The sequence below is a fragment of the Nematolebias whitei genome, chromosome 14 (genome assembly GCF_014905685.2).
Source record: "Nematolebias whitei isolate Nwh7 chromosome 14, NemWhi1, whole genome shotgun sequence".
NCBI classification, from domain to species: domain Eukaryota; kingdom Metazoa; phylum Chordata; class Actinopteri; order Cyprinodontiformes; family Rivulidae; genus Nematolebias; species Nematolebias whitei.
This window is the reverse complement of record NC_056511.1, coordinates 37,003,064-37,016,089: the sequence shown is the minus strand read 5'-3', so window position 1 is coordinate 37,016,089 and position 13,026 is coordinate 37,003,064. Positions and strand designations below refer to the sequence as shown.

Sequence of the window (13,026 nt, the reverse complement as noted above, 5' to 3'; positions counted from 1 at the left end):
TCATGTTGCTGCTGATCTGTTTCAATGTTGATGTGTTCATGCGTGCACATCTGCTCACAGACTCATGTTCATGTTTGTGCTGATGTTCAATGTTTTATGTTATGAGTGCTTAGTGTATATTTAGTTGATGTTTTTCTTAGTTCATATCTTAGATGTTATTACTGTTTTTCTTATACATTTTATTGTTGGATGTAACTGGGACCCTGTGTACATAATTTCGCTCCACCACATGTACCACATGAGGTGCGAATGACAATAAAGAAACTCTGACTCTGACTCTGATATATATTTAATGTTTACCTTTCTCAGGAGAACAAGGGTGTGGACACTGTTGTGTGTAAACCAATAAAACAGGACAAAGTGTAGACATTTAAATAGACCTTGATTATAGGATAGTAATTACTTGTATCTGTTATATGTTTTGATTTAATCAAGTTTAGAAAATAGACGAGGAGCCTTTTGCAGCAGCCAATAAAATTGTACCAAAATCATTGTCTGATCTGCCTTTATTTACTCATTATTTATCCTGTAGATATGACAGATTTAGCTATAGGAGCTAATTTTCATATGTAGTCAAAATTTCTCTCAATTCAACTCAATTTATGGGACTAAATCTGTCGATTCATTTCAATAAGGACCACGTGTTTAATTTCAAATTACTTGGCGGCTGTGTATTTTGAGGGAATCTTGACAACTTTGGCTTATCTCCTTAAATGTAGGTGACTTTATTGGCTTGTGTGTTTACGAGAAGGGTTTGGACCACTTTTAACCTACACATATTTTGCATAGATTAAGTAAGGCCAGGGCAGATTTGTTTATTTCCCCCAGTCAAAGTATTTATAAAGACATTTCTGCTTCTGATAACCATATAGGCACCAAATGACGTCATCATTTCTGTCAAATTGGGGTTAAAATCAGAACCCAAAGCAGCCTCCAAATGATGCAGTTTCTGTTTTCAGCTTGTTCCAGTACCAAACTGTTTGTGATTTTAATAAGCTCAGCTTGTATGTGTAATTTTGATGCACGTTTTTAGAATTTAAAAAAATGCCCTGGAGCTTTTTAAGGGAGAATTAAGCTGATCTGTCAAAGAGTTGTAAGTACTGTCTGGCAAAAATAGAAAAATCTCTGATAACTTTTTGATATATTTCATGTTTAATAATAGTAAAAGAGTTAAAGCTTCGTAGTTTCACTTTAGGCTTGTAAGTTTGTCGTTTTAGTTGTGACCAAAACCAGATTTTTTTTGTATGTCATTTGTCTACTAGTGTTCTGTTAGTCTTGTTGAATTATAAAATAACGTCTGACGTAGATAGATTTTAAATTGTGCTTGTGCTGTTTTTTTTACTCAGACCTGGCAGGAAGAGAGATTTCACCCCTCTGCCCTGGAGTCACTACTTTGAAACCATGGAAGATGTTGAGGTGGAGACTGAAAATGGCAAAGATATATCCTTGTCTGGTTTTTCATTCAACCTTTATTTAGACAGGTAAATCCCATTGAGCCTCGAGGACTCATTTACAAGAGAGACCTGATTTCAACAAAGAAAGATGACAACATGGACAACAATTGCTGATTTTAATTGTTTTTGGAAGGTGACCTTGGGTTTTTGAAAGGCGCCCTGAAATAAAATGTATTATTATTATTATTATAACAATAGACGATCATAAAAGAGGCATACGGATTATTGTTATTATGTTTTTACAAATTAAAATAAGATGGCAAAAAAGCAACAAAAACAGCTAGATGGTAAGGCGAATGTAGAAAACTAAAAACAGGAACATGTCTGCATTGGTTCTTGCCAGGAGTCCAACAGATGCTTAAAGCCACTTAGAGAGGTCATGGTCGAGAGCTTCAGTTGTTTTAGTTTGGAGAAATTATGACAATAGTGAGTTCTGTGCAAAACTCTTAAGCCTCTAGTCACATCTTTAAATGTTTCTTCCAAGGAGCCAAACTTTTTGGTAATTTTCTAAAGTCAATGATCAAAAATGAATTGGGATTTGCTGCCTTTCCCTCTCTTGGACAAAACCTGACAATTCTGCGCAAACTCTGCTTTGTGGCCTGAAAACAATCAGAGAAAACTTGACAAGAGCAAAGTTGACTAGTTTTTACACAGTTGTGTTTATTCTGGTCTTTGCTGCAGGCTTGTAGTAACTCTTGCACAGCTCTGGTTTTTATATCCTTGACTACCTGGAACATTTTCAGAATTTACTGCAGTGGCTCCCACGGTCCCGTTCTGTTCCTGCTCCACGGAGGAGGACACTCTGCACTTTCCTGGGCGGTGTTTACTGTCAGTATAAATCTTGCTTTTTTAGAAACTCTAAATCTTTGTTTACTGTAACACTGTAATACATGCACTTCAACACAACAAAAAGTACTGAATTCTTTTGTCACGTGTTTCTGTTTGATATAAATGTTTGTTCGTTCAGGCCGTCATATACAACAGGATCAACTGCAGAGTGGTGGCTATGGACCTTCGAGCTCATGGTAGTTTTCGATCATCACAAACGGCAACATTAATTACTAAATTATACTTCTAAATGTATGATCAAATTTATTTAAATTGTGGGATTGTTGTATTTCTGGTTGTAATTGTAATGAAGATCAGATTTTTTTTTTAATTATTTCAGAATTTGACATCCCAAGGTGCTTAATTGTTGCTCTATTTATTTTAAAATGTGCTTTTCTTTGTGTAGGAGACACCAAAGTTAAAAATCCTGAAGATCTTTCTGCAGACACAATGGCAAAGTAAGTATCCGATCATACACTTTACTTGTGACCAGCATTAGGTTTGTGTGAACTACTTCAGATTAATCTGCCTCCGAGGACTAAGATGATCCATCAGTCAAGAGTCCAGTCAACACTTAAAATAATTGAAAGGCTTTTAATCAAAACACATTAATTGGACTTAAATTCCTAAAGCACATTTATTTTCTGAACAAACTTGTAGAAATTAAACATATTTTGGGGTATTGTCATTTAAAAAAGTATCCTAGTGTATACAGCAACGTGTTTTATCAACTCAAAATATTCAGAAAATAACCCAGAGTACTGTAGTTACCACCCCGAGCCTGTAGGTGGCGCCGTAATGCTGCTACAGAAACAAGACGTGAAGCACAAACTCAACACAGAAAGAAGGACAAGAGAGGATGGTGAATGAAAAGCAAATGCATTAATTTTATTTGTAGACTGACAGAAAAATGGAACTTCTACTTTGTGTCGCATTAAACTATAAGACCTCAAAAGTGCAGGACGGTGAATGCTGACTGAGTCATGTCCAAAAACATAGAGATAATGGACACCTCAGGTTCAGTATCCAGCGAGGGATAGCTGGAGGGAAGGGTTTTACTTCGCAATGTTCAAGTCATATCAGGCTAAATTCTTTATACACTAGTTTGTCTTTTTTTTTTTTTTTTTTACAATTTCTCATCATTTAAAATGTGAACTTGATGTATGTTGTACAACTTTTTCTTCAACAATTGCCTTGGATGGACGAGATTAGGAATGGCAACAAAATGTGAGGAATGCCAGATTTGGATAATGTCGGTCTTCCAATGATGAGGAATTTAGTTTAGTCACTGTTTAATTTAAGAAAGTATAAAGAAAACTTGGATTTATGTTCATTAGGGCAGTTGATAAAACCTTTCTATCTTGTCAAGATACTCAAAGTGCTTTACACTAGTCTGTTCCCTCATTTACCCATTCATACAACACACTACTAGATCTTTACAAAGATTACTCAGTGCTTTATTACATTCATAAAATGATAGGACACACATCAAAGACAACCCAATCCTCTCTTCCTCCTTTCCTACCTAAAAGTTAGGGAAAGAGGGTGGGAAGACAGAATTGGGTTTTCTTGAAAGTTAGAGCTGGGTGTCATCCGTGTAACAGTTGATATGAATGTCGTACGTACAGAAAATATCACCAATGAGAAGGTAAATGATGAAGAGGAGGGGGCCCAGGATTGAGCCTTGGGGCACACCAGTGGTTACAGGGAATGGCTTGGAAGTCTAAGGAGACATGCATAAAAAGTCATGGGTGTTGTTTAAAAACACATCATTCTGGAAACCAAAAAATACTGTTTTGGGGCTCCTAAACAACGTCTCCATTGTAGATGCAAGGCTGAAACGATAAAAGATCTTTGTTCATTCACAAACATCCTTCCATGTAGACGGGGCCTGGGAGTTTAGAAGCTTCCTGAACACGTGAGGAGATATTAAAACAAATAATTTAGCACCACTTTTGATTAACTATTACCTCGTTTTAACCAAAGAAAGACGGTCAAAGTGTAACAAGTTTCTTCTTCTTTTTTGTTTTTCTAAAGGGATATTGGCAAAGTAGTGGAGGTCCTCTATGGAGAGAACCCCCCTCCAATCATGATTATAGGACACAGTATGGGGGGAGCTATCGCCGTTCACACAGCCAGCGCCAATCACGTGCCATCCCTCCTTGGTCTGTGCGTCATCGATGTTGTAGAAGGTATTTAGTTATTTTATTCTCGCTTGGAGCTTTCTTAATAACTTGTTCATGTAAATGACTTAATAACTGGGGTTATTATTAATAAATAAATAAATAAATGTCGTATAGGTACGGCAATGGATGCTCTGAACAGTATGCAGAATTTCCTCAGAAGTCGGCCAAAGACGTTCAAGTCTCTTGAGAACGCCATAGAGTGGAGGTAGACATTAGATGTTTGATCGTGGATTGAACTGTATTCCACGCTGCTGAGTTTTATTTGTTAACTTGTAGTGTTTGATGTCGGCTCAGGTACTTGTACTTTTTCCTTTCAGTGTCAAAAGTGGCCAGATTAGAAACTTAGAGTCAGCACGTGTGTCGATGGGAGGCCAAGTGAAGAAGTAAGTATTTCTGTCTTTTTATACGTCTGTCGAAAGGTAGACATGTGAGATAGTCTCCATCTGTACGTAAACTTTCTCTTGTCCCGCCTGTAACTTCCGATCCGCCCAAAAATAATTTAGTGAGACTTCATACACTTATGCATCATCACTAGATGGAATGTCACGTACTCTTTTCATCACTCCAGATCCAAGGTCAAGGTCACAAGTCAAGTTCAAAGTTAAAACAAGGTTTTTTGCTTGTCCTGGTCATCGTTATAGATTGATGTGTAATAGTTTGTTGACGTGTATAATGTGCTTTATGTGGTACTCTTATTTCTTTGTTCCTCTAGGTTTTATGTTTGGTATTTTACCTCCCTCTGTTCCCACACCCACAGATGCGAGGAGTCCACCGACAATCCAAGTGTAACCAACAGCATTGGTGAAGGCATTATCGAGGAAGAGGAGGATGAAGAGGCAGCGGAGGAGTCAAACAAGAAAAGGATGAAGGAAGATGAACAAGAGGTGATGATCCGATGGATTCCTTTCTTTCTGACTTGACCTTTGCTTTGCCGAAAGAGGTTTAATTTAATTTATTTTCCACCATGCAGGTGAAAAAGGAGAGCGTGTTCACCTGGAGAGTGGAGCTGTCAAAGACGGAAAAATACTGGGAGGGTTGGTTCAGAGGTCTGTCTGCCCTCTTTCTCTCCTGCGCTGTGCCAAAACTGCTCCTTCTCGCAGGTTCGTTAGTCATCCACCACGGCGACCGTCTGATTTTCATACTCCGGTGTTCTTAAAGGAGGTTTGGGGAGAATTTAAGAGCACTTCCTCTTGGTTTTCCACGCCTTTTAGTTTCACCCATGACTTGTTGTTTTGCACAGGAGTGGACAGGCTTGACAAAGACCTTACAATTGGACAGATGCAAGGTAAATTATAATGCTTGTGTTGATACATTTCTTTTGGACCACACTGGTCTAAAAACAGTTGTATTGTTTGCAGGGAAGTTTCAGATGCAGGTCCTCCCTCAGTGTGGTCATGCTGTTCATGAGGATGCACCTGAAAAAGTCAGTAGGCTTCAGCTGTGAATACTTTGATAAAATAAAAAAAACTAGTGTTTGTGCTGTTGAGCCCGTTTGATCCTCTATAATGTTGCTGTTGAATAACTTCTGTCAGGTAGCAGACGCTCTTGCTTCATTCATGGTCCGACACAAATTCACCGAGTTTAAGGAGGGATACCTGTGGTGAGTAAACATGTTCTCAGATAGTATGACTGTAGGATTTTTAAAGGTTTACTGACTGATTTGGACAAAAATCAATGTATATAGCTTTATAGAAATTGTAGGAAAAGGTAATAAAAAGTTAACAGGATTTTACAAAAGTGAAGGACACAGCTGACTAAAGTGTTTTCCACTCTGTGGCTTTACCTTTAGGGGTGGGAATTTGAAAGAACCTCAGTGTAAATATGATTATGAGGGTTATGATGCAGTTATAAAAACATTTACAAGTCATCTTGATTGTCACTGTCAGATTTGTGAATAAACATCAGAAGGCAACTGGTAAGCTCATGATGCGTCTAAAACACAGTAAAACTAAAATATAAATTTACAAACCTAAAAGACTGGCTTATTTGATGTAAATAAACAGATTTCTGTGTTGTCACGCCTGATAAAGGGTACACAATATTATATATCAAAATTGTGTGTTCAGTAAAAAGATATATACTGTATATAAAACAGGACTTTACTGCAGTAGTGAACTGTGACTATTGGAGCTAGGCCTTTAGATGGGATGAAATACGGTAATAGCAACCTGATAAAGGCTAACATTGAAAATGCTGCGGTCCATTTATACACTGCCTGGCCTAAAACAAAGTCCACCAAAAATAACTAATATTTCATTGGACCACCTTTAGCTTTGATTACATCATGCATTCACTGTGGCGTTGTTTCGATAAACTTCTGTAATGTCACAAGATCTATTTCCATCCATTGTTGCATTCATTTTTCACCAAGATCTTGCATTGATGACTAGGCGCTAGGCATGATGGGTGCATCACTTCACCTGCCTCTCTTACCCTGATGCACCCATCACTCTGGAACAGGGTAAATCTGGACTCATCAGACCACATGACCTTCTTCCATTGCTCCAGAGTCCGATCTTTATGCTCCCTAGCAAATTGAAGCCTTTTTTTCCAGTTAGCCTCACTGATTAGTGGTTTTCTTAAGACTACTCAGCTGTTCAGTCCCAATCCCTTGAGTTCCCTTCACATTGTGAGTGTGGAAATGCTCTTGGTTTCACTATTAAACATAGCCCCGAGTGCTACTATTGTTTTACTTCAATTTGATTTCAACAAACATTTAAGTGATCGCTGATCACGATCATTCAGGGTTTTTTTCCGGCCACATTTCTTCCTCGAAGGCGATGGGTCCCCACTGTTCTTCCAGTTTTTAATAATGCGTTGGACCGTTCTGAACCCATTTTTAATAATTTCTACAATCTCCTTAGATGATTTCTCTGCTTGATGCCAATGATTTGACCCTTCTCAAACAGACTGACATCTTTTCCACGACCACATGATGTGTCTTTCCACGTGGTTGTTTTAAGAAATGAGAAGCAACTCATTGCATCAGTTGGGATTAAATAACTTGTTGCCAACTGAAAGACAATCGCCCATGCAGTAATTATCCAGTAGGAGACTCGTACCTATTTGTTTAGTTAAATCCAGGTGGTGACTTTTTGTTTGTCCAGGCAGTGTATTACTATAATATCAGTTTCATGAACCAGTAACCCGCCCAACAAGAAGTGCATTCCTTCTCTTTGTACATAAAGTACAAAATCCAACTCAAGTATTTTTTACTGTCACTAACAGCAACCTGAACATAAGTACCAACCCAACTCTAAACAGAAAAAACAACAAGGACAACTGGTCTAAAGACATAACATGAAAAAATCCACCCATTTCTGTCCCAAGATTACCCAGAAAGCCCTGCAGCTCACACAATCACTTGCATTCATAAAATTAGATTTCAGTAAAATGTTCAGTTCATGACATATTTTGCTAACAGACAGACAAACAAAAGCACACAGACGGAACATTTCAGCCCTGTGGTGACATGTGGAAGTCTTTAACCTACCGGTACATTAAATAATCTAGATTATTTATTCACAGATTATTGTGTGAGAAGGACAAATACAACCAGTTCAGTGCCACAGAGGTAGAGTTGTATTAAAAAGCTTTTATAAATGTTTGTGTTTCAGCGTAAAGCATGACAACCATTTTCATTTTAAGAACAGCAGCTCAGTAGATTCAGCATCATCAGTTCAGACGGGAGGACATGGAAACTTTTTTTTAATCCGTCTTGTGTATTAAAACCTCCAACAAAATGCTCGTGGTTCTGCTCATTACTGGACAACTTCAGCTTCCATTTCAGGACTTGTCTTTATTTACAAAAAGAGTTTTATTTTGTGGAACAGTTGATTTTCCAGCTTTCAAAGTCTTATTTGAACCATTACTGTTTGTTTTTAACCTACCTTCTTTTTTTTCTACAGCTAATTTCCTGTTCAGACATGGCCAGCAACCGTAGAAGAAACAGTTCAAGATTCATTCATATTGTTGACCATTTTATGAGCAAAGTTAATAAAATATGACCTTATTATTGTAATTATGTTGTTTTTGTTATATACCGGTAGTTCTTTTTGCCTTTCAGCTTTGCCTTATTCTTATTTAAAAGCATTCAGGTCTGGTTATTTTTCCCCTTTTACATTAAATGTATTATTATTTTCTGAACTGTAATTCTCTCCTTGTTCTTATTTTTTTCTTTGATTGCATTGTTGTTATTGTCTGTTTGCAACATTTGACTTGAAACTGCTGACAATAGTAAAAGATGAATGCAGCCAGCACCATCTTCTGTGTTTGTGATGTTTACTTATAGTGATCTCTGACTCTGGAACAATGGATGTTATTTGATAAACGGCTATTTCAACTATAAGAATAAGATCATAAAAAAACTGTACACTGTTAACATTTTATTTTTTTAATTAATGACACATGGATGTCACCATTTTATTTATGCTACAATGCATTCTAACCCTGTGGGCTTTCCCTCTGACGGTTCCTACGGTGCGATCCAGAGCTACAAACGGTTAGCTCCAGCGCTAATAGTGATAGCTTCAGGACTCGATCCCAGCCGGGGGCCTTTCTGGGTGGAGTTTGCATGTTGTCTCTGTGCATGAGTGGGTTTTCTCCGGGTACTCCGGTTTCCTCTCACAGAACCAAACGATGCACGTTAGGCTGATTTGTAACTAAATTGTCCCTAGGTGTGAGTGAGTGAATGGTTGTTTGTCTCGTCTTGTCTTTGTGTCCCTGTGATGGACTTGCAACTTGTCCATGTCCCCCGCCTCTTGCACAATGACTGATGGATTTGGGCACCAGTGACACCCCCCCCCCCCCCCCCAATATATACCGGTATATATGCACTCTGGTATATATCATGAGTGACGAGGATGGATAAGATTAGGAATGAGATCATCAGAGGTACAGCACAGGTTGAAGGACTGGGAGGTAATGTCCTGATGCATGCTCAATCATCCAGGTAGATTAATCTAACAAGCTTATGTTGGGTCCACTGGACGGGTTCTTTTCTGTTGAAGCGTTTCATCTTTTATCCAAAAAACTTCTTCAGTCTGAGGAGCTGCAACAAAGTCACTGCGAGAGGTGGGGGACCACCCCGCTCCCCTCAGGCAGGAGGTTGAGGAGCATTAAGTGTAGAACTACTAGACTGAGGAACAGCTTCTACCCTGACGCTGTTAGACTCATGAATCCCTAATCAGGATTATCACTGTAGTGGCACTAATTGGGAATATGTCACTTCATCTGTGCTACTGATTCTTACCCATGAGCTGACTCATCTGTTCACAACAGGCTCATGTTCAGGCTGCTGTTTAATGCACCTTATTTATATTATATTATTGTTTAGCGTATATCTTAGATCCTCGTATAGGCTGCCGTTTCTTTTTTATTTTTTTGCTATTTTGGGGTGTAAGTGGGACCTTGAGTACACAATTTCGTTCCACCTCATGTACCACATGTGATGCGAATGACAATAACGTCTCCTTGACATCAGCTGAGACACCGACCCCTGCAGCAGTCCCAGTGACTTTCAGCTACCCTGGGCAGTGTCTGTGCCTGGCCAGTCCTCTCCTCGTGGTGTATCCTGGTCGGATCAGCCAGCAAAACCTCAGGAAGTTGAGTGAACCCAGCCCTCAAGTCAACACTGACCCGGTAAGGAGCTGAGAACTGGTGAGAACATGATGCAACTCTGCGTCTGGTTGTTCCATTTTAGTTGATGCAACTTGACAAATCTTTTCCTGGCTCACATGATAAATGACTTGGTCTGGTCACATTAAATACATCGTCTGTGTTTTTTTTTTTGTTTACAACAGGTCTCTCTTGAAAATGAGTCCTCGTGACTCAATGAGACGAACCTGTATAAGTAAAGGTTGAATGAATGATAACTTCTCTCAACCAAATTCCAAAATAAACTATCAAATAAATGTGTGCGCATATAAAAGCTGAAAATAATTCCTGCTCAGAGTTAATTTTGTCTTGGATTAAAGAGTTGATCCTTGACAGATTAATTATTGTTAATAGATTGTTCATTGTTGTTTTAGTAGTTACTTTCAAACAAGTTATTCTCCAAATTATTATCCTTTATTATTTATTTATAATTAAGTTGTTGCTGGTCATTAAACTGACACTGAAATGTGCGTGTGTGTGTGTGTGTGTGTGTGGTGTGTGTGTGTGTGTGTGTGTGTGTGTGTGTGTGTGGGTGTGTGTGTGGGTGTGTGTGTGTGTGTGTGTGTGTGTGTGTGTGTGTGTGTGTGTGTGTGTGTGTGTGTGTGTGTGTGTGTGTGTGTGTGTGTGTGTGTGTGTGTGTGTGTGTGTGTGTGTGTGTGTGTGTGTGTGTGGTGGGGGGGAATTTCGAATAAAGTAGATGCCATTTCTTGCATTCTGGTGCATTTTGCAAAAGTTTATTGCAGTGGATTAACATGAAACAAAAGATGTGAACTCATTAAAATCTCTCTGACTGCAAAGTGTTCGTAAAGCAACACCGCTGCAGCTCTGCAGGTAAGGGGCGTTCACTTCAGGACAAATTGAGGTCACTGATTGGTCAGTTGCTGACATGCTTATTGATTGACAGGTGGCGCGACTTGTGCAAAAAAAAAAATCATAGATTTTACTGGCCTGTTAAGGACTGTCATCATTTATTCCGTATTTATTCAACATTTTGGTGAATCTAAGATTTGAGAACTGATTTTTCTTACAAAATCTTAATGATGGCTTCTTTATTTTTCAGGTGTGCGGAGTTAAAATTTAGGGGTGCTTGAGCACCCCCAGAAAGAGGCTACAATCACCACTGAATCCAGTTCATAGTTATAATTTACTTTTAAATGTTTTATGTGTGATTTATAAGCGTATGTACAGGATTATTTCTTATCTTATTAGTTGTTTAGTATATCCCACACCACGGTCAGATGCACCTCCTCATCCTCCTCCCTGCTCCACACCGTGGTACAACAAGCACTGCTCAAAGTTTTGGCCACATTTAGAAACAACTGCCTCATAATTAACACTTTGTCACTGGCTTAGAAAAGAGTTGCTCCAATCCTCTTGCTCAATTCAGAAAAGCGTTCTGGTCGCTTCAACATCGCTGACTGCTCGACGAAGAGCTTTATGAGCTGAGATCATCGTCTCTTGTATGCAGTTCAATGGAAGTTCAGATAACTGCTGAAGTGATTCACACATCAAATTGTTCACAAGAGTGCAGGAACTTATGCGTAGTGCAAATCGTTAATTGTATTTTTGTGTTTTTTAATAAAGTTGCCTTTTGACGTTAAACTTTTAGGGACAGCGTTTTTTAAGGGTAAAGTAGAAATGCGAAGCGACAACTCTGTGATATTGAGAAGCTAGTTATGTTTAAAATTAGTGTTTATGTATTTACTTTCAGATTACATATCCAATATAGGTTTTATTCGTTCAAGGCAGTCAAATTTGTTCATAAATTTATTATTGTTAGGCCTGAGAGTTATTGGATCCAAGAAAACGGTTACCGGAACGCACCCTGTCAAAATAAGAGCGTTCCCGGATCTTGTTTTGGCAAATTAACCACTGCTTACATCTAAACCACAGTTGTTGCTGCCCATTATCACTTTTCAAAACTCTCAGATGAAGGTATTATCCCAGGATAAATATTAGGTTTTATTATTATTGATGATGCTCTTGTCTTTTTTCCTCATATCCAACAGCTGGTGAAAATGTTTAAGCTAAAGTTGGACTTTTTTCTTCAGAATTAGGTCTTGTTCATTTTTTTGAGGCTATACAAGACCATCTTGTTGCCACCACTTTTCTGTCCATTTTAGACTATGGAGGCACAATTTATTTGCACACATCTTCTCATTGATTACTTACTGTGTGTTGGACTTTGTATTTCATGGTGCCTTACATTTTTTAACTGGTCTTTGGGCCTTTACCCACCACTGTGTTTTGTCCACCCGCGATGGATGCACTGCCGTACTGACTTGCAGATTCTGCCACTGGCAGAATTATTTACAAAGCAAGTTTAATTCCCACTTATTTCCTGTCTTGTATTGCTAAGAAGTCCTCAGGAAGTCATTCTCTGCACTTGGTTGAGTTAACTTTATTTATTTTATTATTGTACCTAAGGTTTGCACAGATTAAAAAGATACAGATACAGAAACAGTTTGCTCTTCCCTCAGACTAGAATCAACTGCAAAAAGACTTGAAGTTGAAGGACCTGGTCTCTTTTATTGTTTTTAAGACGATTCTTTAAAAAAAAAATAAGTGAGGCATCTGCTTGTAAATGTTTTAACTAAAACTGAAAGGTTTTAGTTTTATGGAGGATTTTTTTCCTGTGTTGTTTTACTTCTTTTATATCGAAGTTTTAAGGATTGGTAATGCCATTCTTGGCCACGTCTCTGTTTAATAAGAGATTTATAATCTCAGTGTGAGCTACCTGATTCAATAAAGTAAAAAAATAAAATTAAAAAAAACGTTCACCAACCTTAGCCAATACAAAAACTAGTTTTAACTTTTTTAGATTTACAGATATTAGGATAACGTTTGATGTGGTAGTAGCTGAGAGTCATATAAAACATACTCTGAGCACTAACAGATCTCAC

At 38.2% G+C, this 13,026-nt stretch overlaps 1 protein-coding gene across 1 annotated transcript in view; it reads left to right on the top strand.

Moving 5' to 3' along the window:
* The window catches only part of ppme1 (protein phosphatase methylesterase 1), a 10,480-nt gene extending 1,918 nt beyond the window's left edge, over positions 1-8,562 (top strand). The window contains exons 2-14 of the mRNA XM_037688078.1: positions 1,347-1,440; positions 2,190-2,282; positions 2,422-2,479; positions 2,689-2,740; positions 4,320-4,474; positions 4,583-4,673; positions 4,786-4,851; positions 5,226-5,352; positions 5,439-5,568; positions 5,709-5,753; positions 5,827-5,891; positions 6,001-6,068; positions 8,377-8,562. Coding sequence (XP_037544006.1) covers positions 1,347-1,440; positions 2,190-2,282; positions 2,422-2,479; positions 2,689-2,740; positions 4,320-4,474; positions 4,583-4,673; positions 4,786-4,851; positions 5,226-5,352; positions 5,439-5,568; positions 5,709-5,753; positions 5,827-5,891; positions 6,001-6,068; positions 8,377-8,380 — 1,048 coding nt within the window. The 3' untranslated portion in view covers positions 8,381-8,562. The remainder of the gene's footprint in view (positions 1-1,346; positions 1,441-2,189; positions 2,283-2,421; positions 2,480-2,688; positions 2,741-4,319; positions 4,475-4,582; positions 4,674-4,785; positions 4,852-5,225; positions 5,353-5,438; positions 5,569-5,708; positions 5,754-5,826; positions 5,892-6,000; positions 6,069-8,376) is intronic.
* Positions 8,563-13,026: the final 4,464 nt, after the last annotated feature.